General features: G+C 52.6%; 1 protein-coding gene across 2 annotated transcripts in view; it reads left to right on the forward strand.

The window, feature by feature from the left end:
• TCF7L1 (transcription factor 7 like 1) overlaps window positions 1-16580 on the forward strand; it is a gene marked incomplete at both ends in the record, with an annotated part of 123895 nt that extends 107315 nt beyond the window's left edge. The window contains 8 exons of one of the 2 annotated variants that reach the window (XM_080711737.1): window positions 10164-10356; window positions 11195-11297; window positions 11434-11517; window positions 12056-12199; window positions 13924-14083; window positions 14169-14276; window positions 14579-14648; window positions 16147-16580. In XM_080711737.1, the coding sequence (XP_080567863.1) occupies window positions 10164-10356; window positions 11195-11297; window positions 11434-11517; window positions 12056-12199; window positions 13924-14083; window positions 14169-14276; window positions 14579-14648; window positions 16147-16580 (1296 nt within the window). The remainder of the gene's footprint in view (window positions 1-10163; window positions 10357-11194; window positions 11298-11433; window positions 11518-12055; window positions 12200-13923; window positions 14084-14168; window positions 14277-14578; window positions 14649-16146) is intronic. The other variant, XM_080711738.1, reaches the window with a different exon arrangement.
• Window positions 16581-19271: the final 2691 nt, after the last annotated feature.

Here is a 19271-nt window from a genome sequence, read left to right on the forward strand (position 1 = left end):
GGCTGGGGTGTGGCTTAGAGGTAGAATGCCTCTGGGTTCAGTCCCCAGCTCCCCCACCGCCAAAATAAACGCTTGGTGTCCAGTTGAGAACAAAGACACACAGAAACGTGGCCGAACCCTGGTCACTCACCCACGATGTCCTGTGTAGCTCTCGGGGGACTGTCGCTGCTGTCTGCCCAGGAGGCAAGTGAGCCCGGGTTCCTGGGGACCGGTGAGTGCAGAGGCGCTGCCCCAGGCTTGCACACCCCTGGTGGAGGGTTCTGTGGCCTGTCACTTGCTCCCAAGAATAGGACGAGGTGGTGGCTCCCAGGCTCCACTGGGCAGCAGGTGCGAGGGACAGGTGTCTTCTCCAGGGGTCGCCAGAGCCAAGGGCACCAGCCCTCCTGTTCCCACCATGAACCCTCCTCCTGCCCCTCTGTCCGCCCCCCAGCCCGTCCCTCCCTGCGCCCCACAGCCAATCCCCAGGGGGCAGGGTCCAATGGCCCCTCTGTCCACCTGGTATCTCTCTTCAGTATTGTCTGTTCTCCAGCTACTTTTAAAGGAACATGATTTTCTTTCAAAAACCTACCTGTTGCCAGGCGTGGTGGCGCACGCTTGTAATCCCAGCAATCGGGAGGCTGAGACCGGAGGATCGCGGTTTGCGGACAGCCTCAGCTACTTAGTGAGGCCCTCTGCAACTCAATGAGACCCGGTTTCAAAACAAAGAATAAAAAATAGGGCTGGGGGTGGAGCTCAGAGGTAGAATCTCCAGACCTGCAAAAAAAAAGGAAATAGATATGGCTGGGGGTGTGGCTTAGTTGTAGAATGCCCCTGGGTTTCATCTCCAGCTATGAATGCAGGAAAGAATAAAGGGAGGGAGGGAGGGAGGGAGGGAGGGAGGGAGGGAGGGAGGGAGGGAAGTACAGCAGCCCTGGGTTCAGTCACCAGGACTGGACTGGGGTGGAGGGCCAGGAGTTACTGTTAAGTACTGATCTTACCAGAAAAGTCTCTCTCTCTCTCCCTCTCTCTCTCTCTCTCTCTCTCTCTCTCTCTCTCTCTCTCTCTCGAGGGAGAGTGCTGTACTGGGGATGGAACCCAGGGTCATTGTACCTCCAAGCTATACCTCCAGCCCTGTTTATTATTATTATTATTATTATTAATTTTATTTTGAAACAGGGTCTCACTGAGTTGCAAAGGGCCTCAGTAAGTAGCTGAGGCTGTCCACAAACTGCGATCCTCCCTCCTCAGCCTCCCAAATGCTGGGATGACAAGTGTGCGCCACCGTCTGGCAAAAAGTCTCTTCAATACTGGGATGCTGCCAGGCATGATGGCACACACCTGTAATTCCACCTACTTCAGAGCACGGGCCAGACCCTGCCTCAGGACCAAAGCACAGCGGCAAAGGCTACTTAAGACCCTCCATGAACCCAGTCCCTGCTTTGGAAGGCCCAGCATCAGCCGGGCGTGGTGGCGCACGCCTGTAATCTTAGTACTTAGGAGGCTGAGACAAGAGGATCCAGGTTTGAGACTCGTGTGAGATAGCCGGGCGTGGGGCACACATTGTAATCCTCCTACTTAGGAGGCTGAGGAAGGAGGATCAGAGGTTTGAGGGCAGCCTCAGCCACTTAGGCCCTCTGCAAATTAGCGAGAGCCTCTTTCAAAATAAAGAGTAAGGAAGCCGGGCGTGGTGGCGCACACTTGTAATCCCCGCGCTTGGGAGGCTGAGACAGGAGGATCGCACAGGGTCGAGGCCAGCCTCAGCTACTTAGGCTCTCAGCAATTTAGTGAGACCCTGTTTCCAAGTAAAATATAAAATGTGTTGCCGGGCGTGGTTGCGCACGCTTGCAATCCCCGCGCTCGGGAGGCGGAGACAGGAGGATCGCGCTGGTTCGGAGCCAGCCTCGCTGGCTTAAGAGACCCTGTTTCCACATAAAGTTAAAAAATAGGTCTGGGAGTGTAGCCCGTGGGAGTGTAGCCCGGAGGTAGAAGGGCTTCCAGGAACCCCAGTACCACCAAATAAATAAATAAATAAATAAATAAAATAAAATGTGTCTGGGAGTATATCCTAGAGGTAGAAAGGCCCTGGGTACCACAGGTACCACAAAAAAAAGACCCCTAGTACCACAAAAAAAAAAAAAAAAAAAAATAGGGCTGGCGGTGTAACTCAGAACTAGAATGCCCTTGGCTTCCGTCCCTAGTACCACAAAACAAAAGACGGACGGACAGCCTAGTTGGGGAGCCAGCTCCACTTCTTTCTCTGTGCAGCCACAGGCGAACGACGTCACCTCCCTGCCTCAGCTTCCTCCTCTGTGAGATGGGGCCCGGAGGGGTCTGAGCTGTGCAGAAGCGCCCCGCGAGTTCTGGTGAGCTCAGCGGTGGCCGCACAGAGCCAGCCCATCAGCTCCTCCTCCCCATGGCTCCGCCTCGGGCGTCTCGGCCGCTGCCGCCCTTGCTCCTATTAAGAAATGAGAAAAGGAATGAACAATTAAAATCGTGTTTAATTAGCAAAACGAAGAGGGAATGAGGACCCGAAATAGGTGCCAGAACAAATGGACAGATTGCGAAGGTACTAGAGATAATGAGCGCCTAGAATTTAGCCTGCGATCCCCCAAGGATATGATTTAATTGGCGGGGGTGGGCGGGAATCCGAGGGTTTTTAGCTCCGTGGGGCATTCCAAGGGGCAGCCAGAGTTGAGAATCATTGCTTTAATTGCAAGTTGCAAATCCGAGGCAAAATGGAAAACTGAAGACACCCCAACTTCCTTGTCATGGACTTCTCCGCAGGCTTTTAGGAAGAGTCCAGATCAATCGGAAGAGTATGAATTTATAAACTTTTTATTTTTTTTCTGGTACTGGGGATGGAACCCACAGGCATCCTACCTCCAAGACACATCCCCAGCTCAATTTTTTTTTTGTGTGTGGGTCTGGGGATGGAACCCAGGGGCATTCAACCTCTGAGCTACTACACCCCCAGCCCTATTTTTTATTCTTTATTTTGAAACAGGGTCTCACTAAGTAGCTGAGGCTGTCCGCGAACCGCGATTCTCCGGCTTTAGCCTCCCGAATGCTGGAATGACAAGCCTGCGCCGCCACGTTCACCTTAAACATTTATTTAAAAATCAGAATTGGGTACGATCTCCCATGCCTGTCATCCCAGTACTTGGGAGGCTGAGACAGGTGGATCATCGCAGGTTTATAAATTCAAGACAAGCCTCAGCAACTTAGCAGTCACACATGTTTCAAAATAAATAAAAAGAAAGTGCAGCCAGGCATGGTGGTGCACATCTACAATCCCAGTTCTTGGAAGGCTGAGGCAGGAAGATCACGGGTTCAGCTAGTAGTGAGACTCATCAACCTAGTGAGATTCTGTTTCAAAATATAAATAAAATAGAATTAGAGGATTGGGCACAATATTATGGGGATCGCCAGACGTGGTGGCGTAGGCTTGTAATGTCATCATTCGGGAGGCTGAGACAGCAGGATCATGGTTTGTGGACAGCCTCAGCTACTTAGGCCCTTTGCAACTCAGTGAGACCCTGTTTCAAAATAAATAAAAAATAAGGTTGGCATTGTAGCTTAGAGGTAGAATGCTCCTGGGTTCAATCCCCAGAACCACAAAAATTTAAAAAAATAATAAGATAAGCTGAGCATGGAGATGCACATCTGTAATCTCCAGTGCTTGGGAGGCTGAGGCAGGAAGGTGGCAGGTTCAAATCTAACCTCAGCAGTTTAGCAAAAAAGGAAAGACATTTTTTCAAGTGGCCGTAGAAAGGAGGAAAGCGGCTAGTGCCAGGAACTTAGGGTGCCTTTCAGTGCTTAACGCCCGCAGACAGGTGACAGTTCGTTGTCCTAGGATTAAACCCAGGGGCATTCTACCTCCAAGTTATACCTCTGGCCCAATTTTATTTTTTTGTTTGGAAACAGGATCTTGCTAAGTGGCTGAGCTGGACTTTGAGCCTGCAATCCTCCCGTCTCAACCTCCACCCACCTGGCTAGGTGTGTGTAGTGGGGTATTGTGCTAAAGCTTGAACCCAGGGGTGTCCTGCCTCCTGGCGTGTGTTTGTTTGTGTGTGTGTTTGTTTATTTATTTGTTTTTCTGCTGCTGAGGATTGAACCTCTGAGCTCTAGAACAAGTTCTACTTTATCTTTTTTATTTTATGTGTGTTACTGGGTATTGAACCCAGGAGCATTTTACCTCTAAGCTACACTCCAGTCCTCCTATCTTATTTATTTATTTTTTTGGAAGCATCATCTCAGTAAGTTGTGGAGGCCTCACTAAGTAGCTGAGGCTGGCCGTGAACCTGCGATCCTCCTGTCTCTGCCTCCCGAGTACTGAGATTACAAGCGTGCGCCACCACGCCCGGCTTGCTCTTTCTTAAAAGTTGAAACAGATTCTCCCAGGTCGTTGTCTTGCTAAGTTGAGGAGACTGGCGGCCAACCTGTCATCCTGTTGTCTCAGCTCCCAAGGCCTGGGATTACAGGCACAGTCCATCACTCTGGCTGGAAATTAAAAGTTTTGCTAAGGAAAGGTTTGTCCAAAGAATTCTATACCCAGCCCAACTTGCACAGCCCTCAGGAACACTACTGCTCAGAACAAGGAGCTGAGGGCGCATGCCTCTTCCCGGAGCATTTTCTCTCTCCTGTTGCCCTGCACAGCCTCTTCAAGCTCTTCATAGGTTGTAGCACAGTGCTCCACATGTTGGGAGCTCAGAAAGTATTTTGTGGTTGTTGTTTTGGTGCTTTGGTGTGTGGCCAGCCTCCACAGTTTAGAGAGGCCCTCTGCAACTTAGTGAGACCCTGTTTCCAAATAAAAAATAAAATAAGGCTGGGGGTGTCGCTCAGAGGTAGACTGCCCCCGAGTTCCATCCCTAGTACCACCAAAAAGAAAAAGGAGAAAGTAAGTCCTAGCCCGGTATGGCGGCACACTTCTGTAATCCCGGTTCTTGGGGAGCTGAGACAGGAGGGTCAAAAATTCAAGTGTAGCAGAACGTGGGGGCGCGTGCCTGTATTCCCAGTACTTGGGGGGCAGGTTCGAGGACAGCCTAAGCAAGTGGTGAGACTCATCGACCTAGCAAGGCCCGGTTTCAAAATAAAACTAAAAAATAGGGCCGGGGTTGTAGCTCACAGGTAGAATGCTCCTTGGCTCAGTCCACAGCACCAAAAAAAAAAGTCTAGCCTTAGCAACTTAGCGAAGCGCATTCCAAATCCTCTGAGCTACACCCCCAGCCCCATTTTTTACTTTTTACTTTTGAAACAGGGTCTCACTAAGCTGACGAAGGCCCCGCTGAATTGCGGAGGCTCGCCATGAACTTCTGATCTTCCTGTCTCACCCTCCCAACCTCTGGGGTTACAGCAGTGTGCCACGGGGCCTGCCGCCGGCTGGCCTGTTGGGTGCCCCAGTGTTTACTGATAATCCCAGCACTTGGGAGGCTGAGACAGGAGAATCACAGGTTCAAGGCCAGCCTCGGCCACACAGAGAGACTCAGAAACCTAGTGAGACATTAATTGAAAAATACAAAATAAAAAGGAGCTGGAGAGCTGGGTGTGATGGCGCACACTTGTAATCCCCGCGCGGAGACAGGAGGATGGCGCAGGCTCAAAGTCAGCCGCGCTGGCTTAAGAGACCCTGTTTCCAAATAAAAATATAAAAAATAGGTGTCTGGAAGTGTAGCCCTGAGGTAGAAGGGCTTCCAGGAACCCCAGTACCCCCCCCCCAAAAAAAGAAGGAGCTGCAGAACCAGGCGTGGCGGCGCACGCTTGTAATCCCAGTGCTTGGGAGGCTGAGACTGGGGGATTGCAGGTTCTCAGCCAGCCTCAGCTACTTAGTGAGGCCCTTCACAGCTAAATGAGACCCTGTTCCAAAATTAAAAATAAGACTTGCGGGGGGGGGGTATAGCTCGGATGTAGAATGCCCCTGGGTTCAACCTCTAGAACGCAAAAAATGAAAAGAAAAGAAAGAAGGAGGAAAGAGAAATAAAAGAAAGAAAGAAGCTGGCTTGTGGAAAGGAGCTGAGTCCATAGCGAAGCCAAGCAAAAGTCATCTGGTTTTGAGGCGCCAAAGCCCGTAACTTCCCACCCGCCTTTCTCCACTCGTTTTCTAGGCAGTGCCGCCACCTAGTGGTGAACGGCAATAACTACCATTTAGTGAGCCGGGCTAGATTTCCAGGTGGAGCCCACCGTTCTGTTTGTATTTAACTCTTGTACCTTGTCTGTGTTTAACTCTGGTCCCGCTCAGTACTGTCCGCCGGCTTTTGACGAGGCCAGACTTGACAGTACATAGGCATTCAGGACGTGATGATACCATCACCTGCTTTAAGATGGCTGTAAGCCGGGCGTGGTGGCGCACGCTTGTAATCCCAGCATTCGGGAGGCTGAGACCGGAGGATCTGGGTTCAAGGACAGCCTCAGCTACTACTTAGCGAGGCCCTTTGCAACTCAGTGAGACCCTGTTTCAAAATGAAGACTAAAAAATAGGGTTTGGGGTGTAGTTCAGAGGTAGAATGCTTCTGGGTTCCATCCCAGTACCAAAAAAGGCTATAAGTGGCACAGGCCTGGAATTCCAGTACCTGGGAGGCTGACACAGGACGATCAGCTTAGAGGAAAGCCTCAGCAACTTAGGGAGACCATGTTTCAAAATAAACATGGCTAGGTGTGTAGTTCAGAGTAGAGTGCCAGCCCCTGGGCTCAAACCTGCGTATCAGAGGGGGGGTATGCGTGAAGCCTAGCATGGCAGCACATGTCTGTAATCCCAGTTCTTGGGAGTTATAGGCCACCTGCAGTAATTTACTCAGATCCTCTTTCGAAAGAAAGAAAGAAAGAAAGAAAGAAAGAAAGAAAGAAAGAAAGAAAGAAGAGACTTGGGCCTGGTGCTTAACACTTGTCATCCCAGCATTCGGGAGGCTGAGACAGGTGGATCGGGGTTCACGGCCAGCCTCAGCAACTTAGTGAGGCCCTCTGCAACTCAATGAGACCCTGTTTCAAAACAAAGAATAAAAACTAGGGCTGTAGGTGTAGTTCGGAGGTAGAATGCCCTGGGTTCCATCCCCAGTACCGCAAAAAAAAAAAAAAAAGAATGTTTTTTAAAGGTCTAGGGTATGGTTTAGAGATAAAATGGTTCTGAGTTCAGCTCCTAGTACCCAACTGGGCTTGGTGGCGCACACTTGTAATCCCAATCCTTGGGAGGCTGAGACAGGAGGATCGTAGGTTCACGGCTAGCCTCGGCTACTTAGTGAGGCCCTCTACTTACAAATAAAGAATTAAATAGCACTGGGCCCCGCGCTTGGGAGGTGGAGACAGGAGGATGGCGCAGGTTGGAAGCCAGCCTCGCTGGCTTAAGAGACCCTGTTTCCAAAGAAAAATATAAAATAGGTCTGGGAGTATAGCCCGGAGGTAGAAGGGTTTCCAGGAACCCCAGTAACTCCAAATTAAAAGAAAAAAAAATGAAGAAGAAAAAGAAAACAAATATCATTTTTAAAAAATAGCACTGGGGATATATCTGAGGTAGATATCTCAGAATGTCCCAGGCTTCAATCCCCAGTAACCCCAGGCACATGCACAAAAACCCTCCCAGTACCAAAAATACACATACATACATACATACATACATACATACATACATACATACAGCTGGGAGTATCATTCAATGGTAGGACGCCCCTGGCTTTAGTCCCTGGTAAAACAACACACACACACACACACACACACACACACACACACACACTTAGGCTTGGGGCTTCATAATGCACAGGCTGTTTACTAAAATTGTAAACAACCGGGTTAAATGGTGGATCACGGTTTGTGAATGTGTTCTGATATCTTTTGTAGCTCCTTAAAAAGTCTGTTGTAGTCAAAGTCTATATTTCGAGCAGGGACTTATGTCAACTTGGAAAATATAGACAACAAAACAAAGTCATTCATCCTTCTACAGCAGATGGAAGGAACTAGTGTTTACTTTCTCATGGGCTTCTTTTTTTTTTTTTTTTTTTGGTGCTGGGGATTAAACCCAGGGGCATTCTGCCTCTGAGCTATACCACCAGCCCGATTTTTCATATTTTATTATTTATTCTTTTATCGTGGTGCTGCTGGGGTTCCTGGAAACCCTTCTACCTCTGGGCTACACTCCCAGACCTATTTTATATTTTTTATTTGGAAACAGGGTCTCTTAAGCCAGCGCGGCTGGCTCCGAACCAGCGCGATCCTCCTGTCTCCGCCTCCCAAGCGCGGGGATGACAAGCGTGCGCCACCATGCCCGGCTCTTTATTTTTTATTTTGAAGCAGGGTCTCACTAAATTGTTGAGCCTGACCTCGAACTTGTGATCCCAAGTACTGGGGTTACAAGCATGCCTGGCTTCAATATCTTTTTATTAGTAAGCATATGTACTTTCAGAATCACTGAAACCAAGCCAGGCCCAGCAAATCACCCACTATGTAGAACCGTTTATAAGAAAGAAACATTACCTAGAAATTGATCCTCTCTCTCTTGTTTTATTTATTTATTTATTTATTTATTTTGTACTGGGGATTAAACCCAGGGCCATTATATCTCCAAGCTAAACCCCCAGCCTGATTTTTTATTTCTTATTTGGAAACAGAGTCTAAGTAAGTTGCAGGGAGCCTCACGAAGTTGTGGAGGCTGGCTTCAAACTGCAATCCACCTGTCTCAGCCTCCCGAGTACTGGGATTACAATCACGCACCTTCACACCCAGCTTAAAATTTTAAATTTATTATACATCATCAAATAAGCCCAGAAACGGAGATGATAGGAAGTTGTTCGAGGCAAAGGACATTTCCAGCAGTCTATAGTCCCCGTGCCAGTCTTGCGGAGCGACTATGGCCACAAACAGCTTGGACTCAGCCTCCCTGTCGGACGTTGGGCTCGGTGGTTGCGTGCCCGTCATCCCAGCACCTGGGAGGCTGAGACAGGAGGACTGTCGATGAATGAGAGTCACAACAACTTAGGAAAACCCTATTTCAAAATAAAAAGTTAGCCGGGCGTGGTGGCGCATGCTTGTAATCCCCGCGCTTGAGAGGCAGAGACAGGAGGATCACGCAGGTTCGAAGCCAGCCGCGCGCGCTGGCTTAGGAGAACCTGTTCCCAAATAAAAATGTAAAAATAGGTCTGGGAGTGTAGCCCGGAGGTAGAAGGGCTTCCAGGAACCCCAGTACCACCAAAAAAAAAAAAAAAAAAAAAGCCGGGCATGGTGGCGCATGCTTGTAATCCCCGCACTTGGGAGGCTGAGACAGGAGGATCACACAGGTTCGAGGCTGGCCTCAGCTACTTAGTGAGGCCTTCACTAAGGAATAAAAAAGAGGGCTGGGGGTGTGGCTCGGAGGTAGAATGCCCCTACTGGGTTTAATCCCCAGTACCACAAAAATGAAGGAGAGGAAGAAAGACCGAGGAGAAAGCAAACGTCCTTCCCCTCTGCCGGATGTGCTCCGGTCGGCTCTTGGGGGGAGCCCTGCGGGACTGCCGAGCCCAGCTCTCTGCACCTGGCTGAGTCAGGTGCAGCCGCCCCTCTGAGCCCGGCATCCTCCCCTCTCAATGTGGACAGTCGTAGCTGCCCTGCTGGCCTGTCATAGGCGCTAGACATTGAGCCTGGCACGGTGCGCCGGTCGGGGTGCCTGAACGTGGTGACTGGTCGCCGAGCCGCGATGGCGTCGGGCCTCGGGCCGCCTGTGCACCTAGAGTCAGGCCTGGGCCCCAGAGCTGGTTCCCCAGGCGGATTTGGACGGTGCGCGCTGAGCCCTTGCGGCAGCCCCAGGTCACCGGGCACAGGCTGTACCCGAGCCGGCTGCAGCATCCAGCGCCGCACACAGCCGTGGAGGGAATGGCAGAGCTGTTGCTCCCTTCCGCGGGGCTGATTTTTGAGGACCGCACGGGGTGTGCTTGGAAGGAGCCCGGCACGCTCTGCTGGGGCACTAGCAGTTGATCTCCCTGCCTTACTTCTTGCCAGCTCTGGCGTGCTTCTTCTTTGTTTTTGTGTTGTTGGGGTTTTTTTTTGTTGTTGTTATTATTGTTGTTTGTTTTGCGGTTCTGGAGATGGAACCCCATCTCCATTCGACCTCCGAGCTCCACCCCCTGCCCCATTTTTTATTCTTTATTTTGAAACCGGGTCTCACTGAGTTGCCGAGGGCCTCACTAAGTAGCTGAGGCTGTCCGCGAACCGCGACCCTCCCGTCTCAGCGTCCCGAATGCTGGGATGACAAGCGTGCACCACCACGCCCCGCTGTTTCTTCTCTTTTTCAGTCAAATAAAGTGCCTGTCGTCCAACACCCGCACCACATGCACCCGTTGACGCCCCTCATCACTTACGGCAGTGAGCACTTCGCCGGCTCGCCGCCCCCACACCTCTCCCCCGAGGTGGACCCAAAGACAGGTGAGTGGGCTGCGGGCAGGCACCCCGGGGGAACAGCACCCCGGATGACACCAGCCAGGTTCGGCACATGCCTCCAGCACGCAGCAAGAGTCTCAAAGCTGTCCATGGTGCTGTACACCTGTGATCCCAGTACTTGGGAGACTCAGGGAAGATCGCAGGTCCGAAACCAGCCTCACCGGCTTAGTGAGGCTCTCAGCAACTTAGCGAGCTCTGTTTCCAATAAGAAAATAAAATAAAATAGAGATGGGGTGTAACCTGGAGGTAGAGTGAACACCTGAGTTCAATCCACAGCACCAAAAAAAAAAAGTCTCAGTACTTTGGCCATTCCTTAGAACCTCCCAGTTTATTCTGAGAAGTGCAGGAAGTGATCCTGGGAATTGACAGGGCCTGGCTTCGCCGGGAACGTGACAGTCCTCTGTCATAGTCTGTTCCACCTGCTGTGACTCCCTACCTAACCCAAAGCCTGTGCCCAAACCGAATACAGTGGCACATGCCTGTAGTCCCAGTACTTTGGAGGCCCAGGCAAGAGGATTGCAGATTGGAGACCAGCACATGTGTGATTCTGTTTCAAAATAACAGATTCTGTTTAAGAATAAAAGAGGACTGGGCTGTGGCCCAGAGATCCAATGCTTCTGGGTTCAGTCTTTAGTCCCTCCAGGAAAAGGCAATCCAGGGTTTTTATTCTTTACTTTGAAACAGGGTCTCACTGAGTTGCCGAGGGCCTCACTAAGTAGCTGAAGCTGTCCACGAACCGCGACCCTCCTGTCTCAGCCTCCCGGATGCTGGGATCACAAGCGTGCTCCGCCCCACCCTGCTAACATGTCTCTTTTGGAAGCAGGAATTCCCCGGCCCCCTCACCCATCAGAGCTGTCGCCATACTACCCGCTGTCCCCTGGAGCCGTCGGACAAATCCCCCACCCCCTGGGCTGGCTCCTCCCACAGTAAGCAGACCAAAGCCTCTCTCCCCTCCTGGCTTGCACTCCCGGCCCGCCCCGGCCCCATGCTTTCCCTGAACCCCCTCCCCCTGGCTGGACTTAGCCAATGCCTGACCGGACTCCCTTGGCCCTGACTCCACAGGCAAGGACAGCCCATGTACGCCCTTCCTCCTGCCGGCTTCGGGCACCCTTACCCCACCCTCGCCATGAACGCCTCCATGTCCAGGTGAGTCCCGGGCTGAGAGTGTCTGTCTGCAGGTGACCAGAACACAGATAATTCGTGACTTGTCTCCTCCCGGTCCCTTTGATAACGCGCAGCCCTGCCCGGTGCTCTGTCCCCTGGTGGGATAAAGATCTCTGGGGTCTTCTTTTCCTCCTGCCACTGTGGGCTCCGCAGCCCGGAGGCCTTTCTGAGTCTGTAAAACTGAAGCCAGACACTTAACGGGGAGCACCTTGTCCTGAGGTGGTAGAGGGGGGTGTCTATCTCAGTGTCGGTCCCACTGATGGGCAGTGAGGCCTTCGTCCAGCCCCCTTTCCTCCCGTGTGCGCCGCCCCAGGCCCTTTTTACCTGCTACCATTTCTATTTACATGCGTCCGGCACCAAAGCTGGGGGCCCTGTGTCTGGTAGGGGAAGGTGAATTCCAGGAGCCTTCGCTCCCGACTCTCCCTCGCGAGGCACTGCCGGCCCCGGGCTCCGGGCCGGGAGCTGGGGGGCCACCCTCGGAAGCCCCCCTCTGTGATGTCTGATTGTGTTCCCCACACAGCCTGGTCTCCAGTCGGTTTTCCCCTCACATGGTGGCTCCCGCCCACCCTGGCCTGCCCACCTCAGGGATCCCCCACCCGGCCATTGTCTCCCCGATCGTGAAGCAGGAGCCTGCGCCCCGCCGCCCGAGCCCCTCAGCGAGCGCGTAAGTAGAAGCGGCCTGGGTTGCGGTGGGGCCCGGCCTGGCGCCGAGCGCCATTGGCATCTGTACTCTCTGGGTGTCTTCTAGCCAGCAGCCCAGGGCCTCCCTCAGACCTGTTCCCCCCCCCCCCCCCCCCCGTGGGGACGGTCCCTTCAACTTCCTGTGGGCTGAACTTCAGTTTAGAAGTTTCCCCACCAGCTTTTTTCTCATCTAGGAAGATTTTTGTTTCGGTACTGGGGATGGAACCTAGAGGCATTTTACCTCTAAGCTGCACTCCCAACCCTATTTTTTATTCTTTATTTCAAACAAGGTCTCACTGAGTTGCAGAGGGCTACTCACTAAGTAGCCGAGGCTGGCCCCGAACTGCGATCCTCCGGCCTCAGCCTCCCAACTGCTGGGATTACAAGCGTGCGCCACCATGCCCGGCTCTAGCCAGGTTCTACAGACAGGTGTTAGAGGCTGAGAGAGAGCCCGCTTCCACTGATAGCTCCCCTTTTTGCCCCTCTGTGACACCCAGTTAAAGGCAAAGCCAAGCGGGGCGTGTTGGGCGTGCACCTGGCCTCCCAGCGCCTGAGAGGCTGAAACAGGAGGATCGCAGGTTCATGGCCAGCCTCAGCAACTTAGTGACACTGTTTCAAAAGCAAAAAGTCAAAAGGACTATGGGTATAACTCAAAGGTAGAACACCTGGGGCTCAATCCCCGGCACCCAAAAAAAAAAAGTGGAATCAGCAGAGGGCAAGGTACTCACGGACTCCGGCAGGGGTGGTGGAGCCAAGAGGGGCAGGGGCCCATGCCAGCACTTCCATGCCAGCAGAGCCCAGGTCTCTGCTCAGAGGCCCCACCTGTCCTTCACCTGCCCGTACAAGCCAGGTGTTAGGGGGCCCAGCTCAGCCCACCCTCTGCTCCTTTAGCAGGGAATTAGCAGGTATATTTTCTTTTGTGGTACTGGGGATGGAACCCAGGGGCTTTCTACCTCCAGGCTACACTCTTAGAACTATTTTATATTTTATATTTTATTTGGAAATAGGGTTTCACTAAGTTGCTGAGAGCCTCACTAAGAAGCTGAGGCTGGCTTTGAACCTGTGCGATCATCCTCCTGTCTCAGCCTCCCCTGCTTAGCCAGGTGTATTTTCAAAGAACATGGTCCAACCGGGAATGGTGACGCATGCTTGTAATCCCAGCATTCGGGAGGCTTAGACTGGAGGATCACAGTTTGCGGACAGCCTCAGCTACTTAGCGAGGCCCTTCGCAACTCAGTGAGACCCTGTTTCAGAAAAAATACAAATGACCTAAAAATAGGGCTAGGAGTCTGGGCGTGGTGGCTCACGCTTGTAATCCCCACGCTTGGGAGGCGGAGACAGGAGGATTGCACGGGTTTGAAGCCAGCCGAGCTGGTTTAAGAAACCCTGTTTCCAAATAAAAATATAAAATAGGTCTGGGAGTGTAGCCTGGAGGTAGAAGGGTTTCCAGGAACCCCAGTACCACCAAAAAAAAAAAAAAAAATAGGGCTGGGGGTGTAACTCGAAGGTACAGTGTCCTGGGTTTCATCACCAGTACCACAAAAAGTAAGTAAGGGAAGGAAGGACGGACCTGGTCCAGGAGGAAGACACCAGGTGGCCTGACTAGCACCCCGGCTGCTGTTCTGGGCGCTCCCGAGGCAGTGGGCCGTCAGCCTCTGCGATGGGCAGGGTCGGCTCCTGCTGACAGTCAACCATCCACCTCCCCAGGAAACCCCCGGTCGCCATGAAAAAGGAGGAAGAGAAGAAGCCCCACGTTAAGAAGCCGCTGAACGCCTTCATGCTGTACATGAAGGAGATGCGGGCCAAGGTCGTGGCCGAGTGCACCCTCAAAGAAAGCGCAGCCATTAACCAGATCCTGGGGAGAAAGGTGAGGCCGTCCACCGCGCCGGGCCTCCTCCGCCGGCCTCCCCGGGGCTGACCGCCCTGTCTCTGGCCCTGTCTCTCTCCTGCAGTGGCACAACCTGTCTAGGGAGGAACAGGCCAAGTACTATGAGCTGGCCCGGAAGGAGCGGCAGCTTCACAATCAGCTCTACCCCACCTGGTCGGCCCGCGACAACTACGTGAGTCCTCAGTCGGACGCGCAGACCCAGGCTCGGCCTCCAACGGAGCCAGAGGGGGGGGAAGAACCTGGAATTCCCATTCTGAGGAGAATCGCAGGGCTGAGGCCAACCTTGGCTTTTTAGCAAAACACTGTTTCAAAAATAACCGATGGGCCGGGCGTGGTGGCACACGCTTGTAATGCCAGCATCCAGGAGGATCCAGGTTCGCGGACAGCCTCAGCTACTCAATGAGGCCCACCCATCTGCACCCTAACCTGAGGTCCCCACCCCTGCTCACCTTCTGCTGCCGTCTTGTTTTTCAGGGGAAGAAGAAGAAGAGGAAGAGGGAGAAGCAGCTCTCCCAGACACCGTCGCAGGTGCAGGAAGCAGAGGGTGAGTCGTCCTGCCCCCCGCCCTCCCCTGTGTGCCCTACCCCAGGGCCATGGTGCCCATCGGGGCTCCTGCTCAACACTGGCCCCTGCCGGCTGCTGTTGGCAGAGCCTCTGCCTCCTGACAGCCTCTTGGATGCTTGGGTCTCTGTCATGACCTCCAGACTACACCCCTGAACCTATTTCACATTTTATTTGAAGACAGGGTCTCACTAAGTAGCTGAGGCTGACTTCAAACCTACATGATCCTCTCCGCAACCTAGGCAGGCCTTGCTGGAAAAAAAATTTTTTGTTGTTCTTTTTTTTTTTCTTCCCCTATGCTACTGGGGATGGAACCCAGGGGCATTCTACCTCTGTTCTTCACCCCCAGCCCTATTTTTTTTTTATTATTCTACACCACCAGCCCTATTTATTATTTTGAAACAGGGTCTCACTGAGTAGCTGAGGCTGTCCACAAATTAAAATCCTCCTGTCTCACCTGAGATCACAACGTGAGCCAACACGCCCGGCTTTCTTTTTCTTTTTCTTTTTTTTTTTTTTCTTGATGCTAGGGATTGAATCTGAATACTTTCTACCTCTGATCTATACCCTCACCGCTTGTTTTTTGTGGGGGGGGGGTACTGGGGGTAGAACCCAGGGGTTTTCTACCTCCGGGCTATACTATACTCCCAGACCTATTTTATATTTTATTTGGAAAAAGGGTCTCACCAAGTTGCTGAGATCCTCACTAAGTAGCTGAGGCTGGCTTCGAACCTGCGCGATCCTCCTGTCTCAGCCTCCCAAGCGCGGGGATGACAAGCGTGCACACCACGCCCGGCTCCCTCAGCACTTTTTATTGTGGAAACAGTCTTGCTGGGCGTGGTGGCGCACACCTGTAATCGCAGTACAGGGAGGCTGAGACAGGAGGATCGCAGGTTCAAGGACAGCTTCAGCAAGTAGTAAGACTCTCATTTACCTAGTGAGACCCTATTTTAAAATAAAAATAAAATAAGTTTGAGAATGTAGCTCAGAGGTAGAATGCCCTTGAGTTTGACCCCTAGTACCACAAAAAAGAAAGGAGGAAGCCGGGCATGGTGGTGCACACTCGTAATCCCAGTACTTGGGGGGCTCAGACAGGAGGATTACAGGTTTGAGGCCAGTCTCAGCTACTTAGCGAGGCCCTTTGCAACTCAGTGAGACCCTGTTTCAAAATAAAGAATAAAAAATACGGCTGGGGGTGTAGTTTGGAGGTAGAATGCCCCTGGGTTCCATCCCTAGTACCCCCCCCCCAAAGGAAGAGAGGGAGGGAGACTGGCCTGAAGCCTCTGGTCCTCCTGTTTCAGCCTCCCCAGTAGAAGATCACAGATGTGCACCACCCACATCAGATGCGTTTTTTTTCCTGAATACTTCCCATCCACTATTGGTTGGCCGACGGCCGCGGAACATGCACCTGTGGACGTGGGTGCGGCCAGGGCCTCTCCTCTGCCTCTGCCCTCCAGGGCTCACTCTGGTTTTCCTCCCAGGTGCTCTGGCCTCCAAGAGTAAGAAGCCGTGTGTCCAGTACCTGCCCCCTGAGAAGCCCTGTGACAGCCCCGCCTCCTCCCACGGCAGCATGCTGGACTCCCCCGCCACGCCGTCCGCCGCCCTGGCCTCGCCGGCGGCCCCCGCGGCCACGCACTCAGAGCAGGCCCAGCCCCTGTCCCTCACCACCAAGCCCGAGGCCCGGGCCCAGCTGGCCCTGCACTCGGCCGCCTTCCTGTCCGCCAAGGCCGCGGCCAGCTCCTCCGGCCCGATGGGCGGCGGGCCGCCCTTGCTGTCGCGGCCCCTCCCGCTGGGCTCGGTGCCCGCCGCGCTGCTGGCCGCCCCGGCCTCCTTCCCGGCCACGCTCCAGGCCCACCAGGCCATCCCCGTGCTGCAGGCCCAGCCTCTTGCCCTGGTCACCAAGCCTGCCCACTAAGCCGCCCCGCGTGACCGGGCAGCGGAAACGATCAGAAGAAAGAGAACTTTATTGGTCAATATTTGACCACTCTGGACTGTTCTGTAAAGTGACTGGCAACCACAGCGCTTTACATTTTGTAGGTGTATAACCAAGTAGCAGTTCTTTCTGGCTTTTTTATAAACACACACACACACACAAAATAAAATGCAATAAAGTAAAACAACAGCAACAAAAAAATAATCTTTACCCAGGAAGAGAACTGAAGGCATAAGAAGCTCCCTGGTGAGCCTTGTGGACAGCCCTGGGCAGAAGCACCTCTCGCTACCTCTCTCCCCACCCGCCCCGCGCTCTCCCCACCCGCCCCGCCGGCCTGCCTGTCGCGCTCTGTCGGCGCTCTGTCGGCCCCGGCCCGGCGGCCATCGGTACCTCTCCATCCGGACCCCTTCCTGGACATCTCATTAACTCCCTGGACCACAACTGTCATCATCAACACACTACGCTCCCCTCTTGGCCCTGTGTCAGGCCCTAACCGGGCAAAGACATCTCGGCCTCATTCCTTTCCACCAGTATCCTCTCTCCCTCCGAGAAGCCCTGGGTTCAGTCCCCAGCACCCCCAAATTAACCAGCCTACAACTTCCCCAGAGGAAACAGGTCCCCCCACCCCTGCATTTAAAGAGACCCAAAGCCCGGCTCCGAGCACAATCCTGGAAGCCTGTAACCTGGGAGGCAGTGACAGGAGGAACGCAAGTTTGAGGCCAGCCTCAGCAACTTAGTGAGCCCCTGTTTCAAAATTTATAAAGGGTTGGCGATGTCGCTTGGTGAGATGCCCCTGGGTTAATTCCCAGAACCAAAAATAAATACTTAAAAAACAAAGGGACTCGAGGTGCCTGCCCCTTCTCAGCAAGGACCTCTGTGCCCCCGCCATGCCGCCAACACCGCGGGGTGACGTCTCCACCTTAGGGCACCGCCACCCGGCTCCCGCCGGGGACCTCTGCTAGCACAATCTGCCAAAGTCCGAAGGCCCTCGGCCCTTCCCCGCCCGTCACCTCACCTGCTTGTCTCTGTATTTCATTTTGTTTGTATGGTTTTTGGAGCAATTTTAAACTCCTAGTTTATTTTCACAAAAGATAATAAAATTGCAGTTGCAAGACCTTGTCTGCGTGCTACTTTGACCCATTTGTTGAATCAGTGCCCTCTTCTGCCGCGCCCCGTGTGGTATGTTTGTGAACCACCTACTGGAGGCAAATATAAAACACGCCCCGCTGCGTGTGTTGGCGCGGGGGTGTCATCCCGGGACTTGGGAGGCGGACAGGAGGATCCCCAGTGCTGAAAAGGGAGCAAGGGATTAAGTTGGGGGCTTTGGAAAAGGATGAAGACAGGGAGCTGGTAGAAAAGAGGCCTGGTGGCGTCAGGCACCCCAAGTTTAATGGCACCTAATTTGTTTTTGCTTTTGAAACATGGTCTCAATGAGTTGCTGAGGCTGGCCACAAATCTGCGAGCCTCCTGTCTTAGCCTCCCTCCCGAGTACTGGGATGACAAGCAGGTGCCACTATGCCTGGCTTCTCTGATTAGATCTGGCCCCTACTTAAATCTTTGTAACTGTTTCTCCTTATGGTTAAGATAAAGTACAAACCCTGACCATTGCCCCTAAGCTCTGGGTGATCTGAACCTCCTTCCTTTCCTGCCTCATAACATGCACACCAGGCCAGGCTTAGCAATTTACCATCACCCTCCCCCACCCACACACACACCCACTAAGCCAACATCCTGAAATTTTAGTCAAACATTTGTTTAAGGCAGGCAGAATTTTCCTTTAGAGAAACACATTCATTTACCAGTTCACTTTCTTTAGCCAAAACAGGAATGCCGGATCTCGGATCTCATACATGTTAGGCAGGTGTTGTACCACTGAGCTACACCCCCAGCTCTGAAATACTTTGGTAGAAGATTCCCCAATTCCCCTTGACTCTTTATTTTCTTCAGGAATGAATTTGTGTGCAGAGGTGTGAGAGTTTTTTTGTTTTTTTTCCTTTTTTCTCCTTTTGTTTTGCAGTACTGGGGATGGAACCCAGGGCATTCTACCTCCGAGCTACACCCCCAGCCCTATTTTTTATTTTGAAACAGGGTCTCACTGAGTTGCAAAGGCCACACTAGGTAGCTAAGTCTGTCTGTGAACTGCGATCCTCCTGTCTCAGCCTCCCAAATACTGGGATTGTAAGCGTGTGCCACCACGCCCAGCTTGGGTTTTTTTAATTTTTGGGGGGGACCTAAATTTTTTATTATGAATTTTACAAACATTACTTCTATTAGCAGTAATGGTGGGGCTGGAGTGTATATTTGTCTCCTCCAGGCTGCGGGGTGGGAAACACCAACAGTGTGGTGGAATTCAGAATTCAGCCCTTTCGAAGGCCAGGACTCTTGCAGGCAGAATTTTCTTAAGGCAGGCAGAATTTTCCTTTAGGGAAACGCATTCATTTACCAATTCACTTCCTTTAGCCAAAGCAGAAATGCGGGATCTCGAACACGTTGCAGCCCCCAGATGTCCGCCCGCACGTCTCCCTCTGCTGTGGACTGGCTTAGTGATCCGCTGGGTGTCAGGATTTCTTCTGAAAGCTTTACGGAATGGATCAATGAGGAGAACCCCAAAGAACCTGTATGTGGAATCTTCACCAAGCCAGTAAGAATTCAGGACTCGCAGAGCCCCACCGT

This window comes from Muscardinus avellanarius, assembly GCF_963383645.1.
Source record: "Muscardinus avellanarius genome assembly, chromosome: 15".
NCBI lineage: Eukaryota > Metazoa > Chordata > Mammalia > Rodentia > Gliridae > Muscardinus > Muscardinus avellanarius.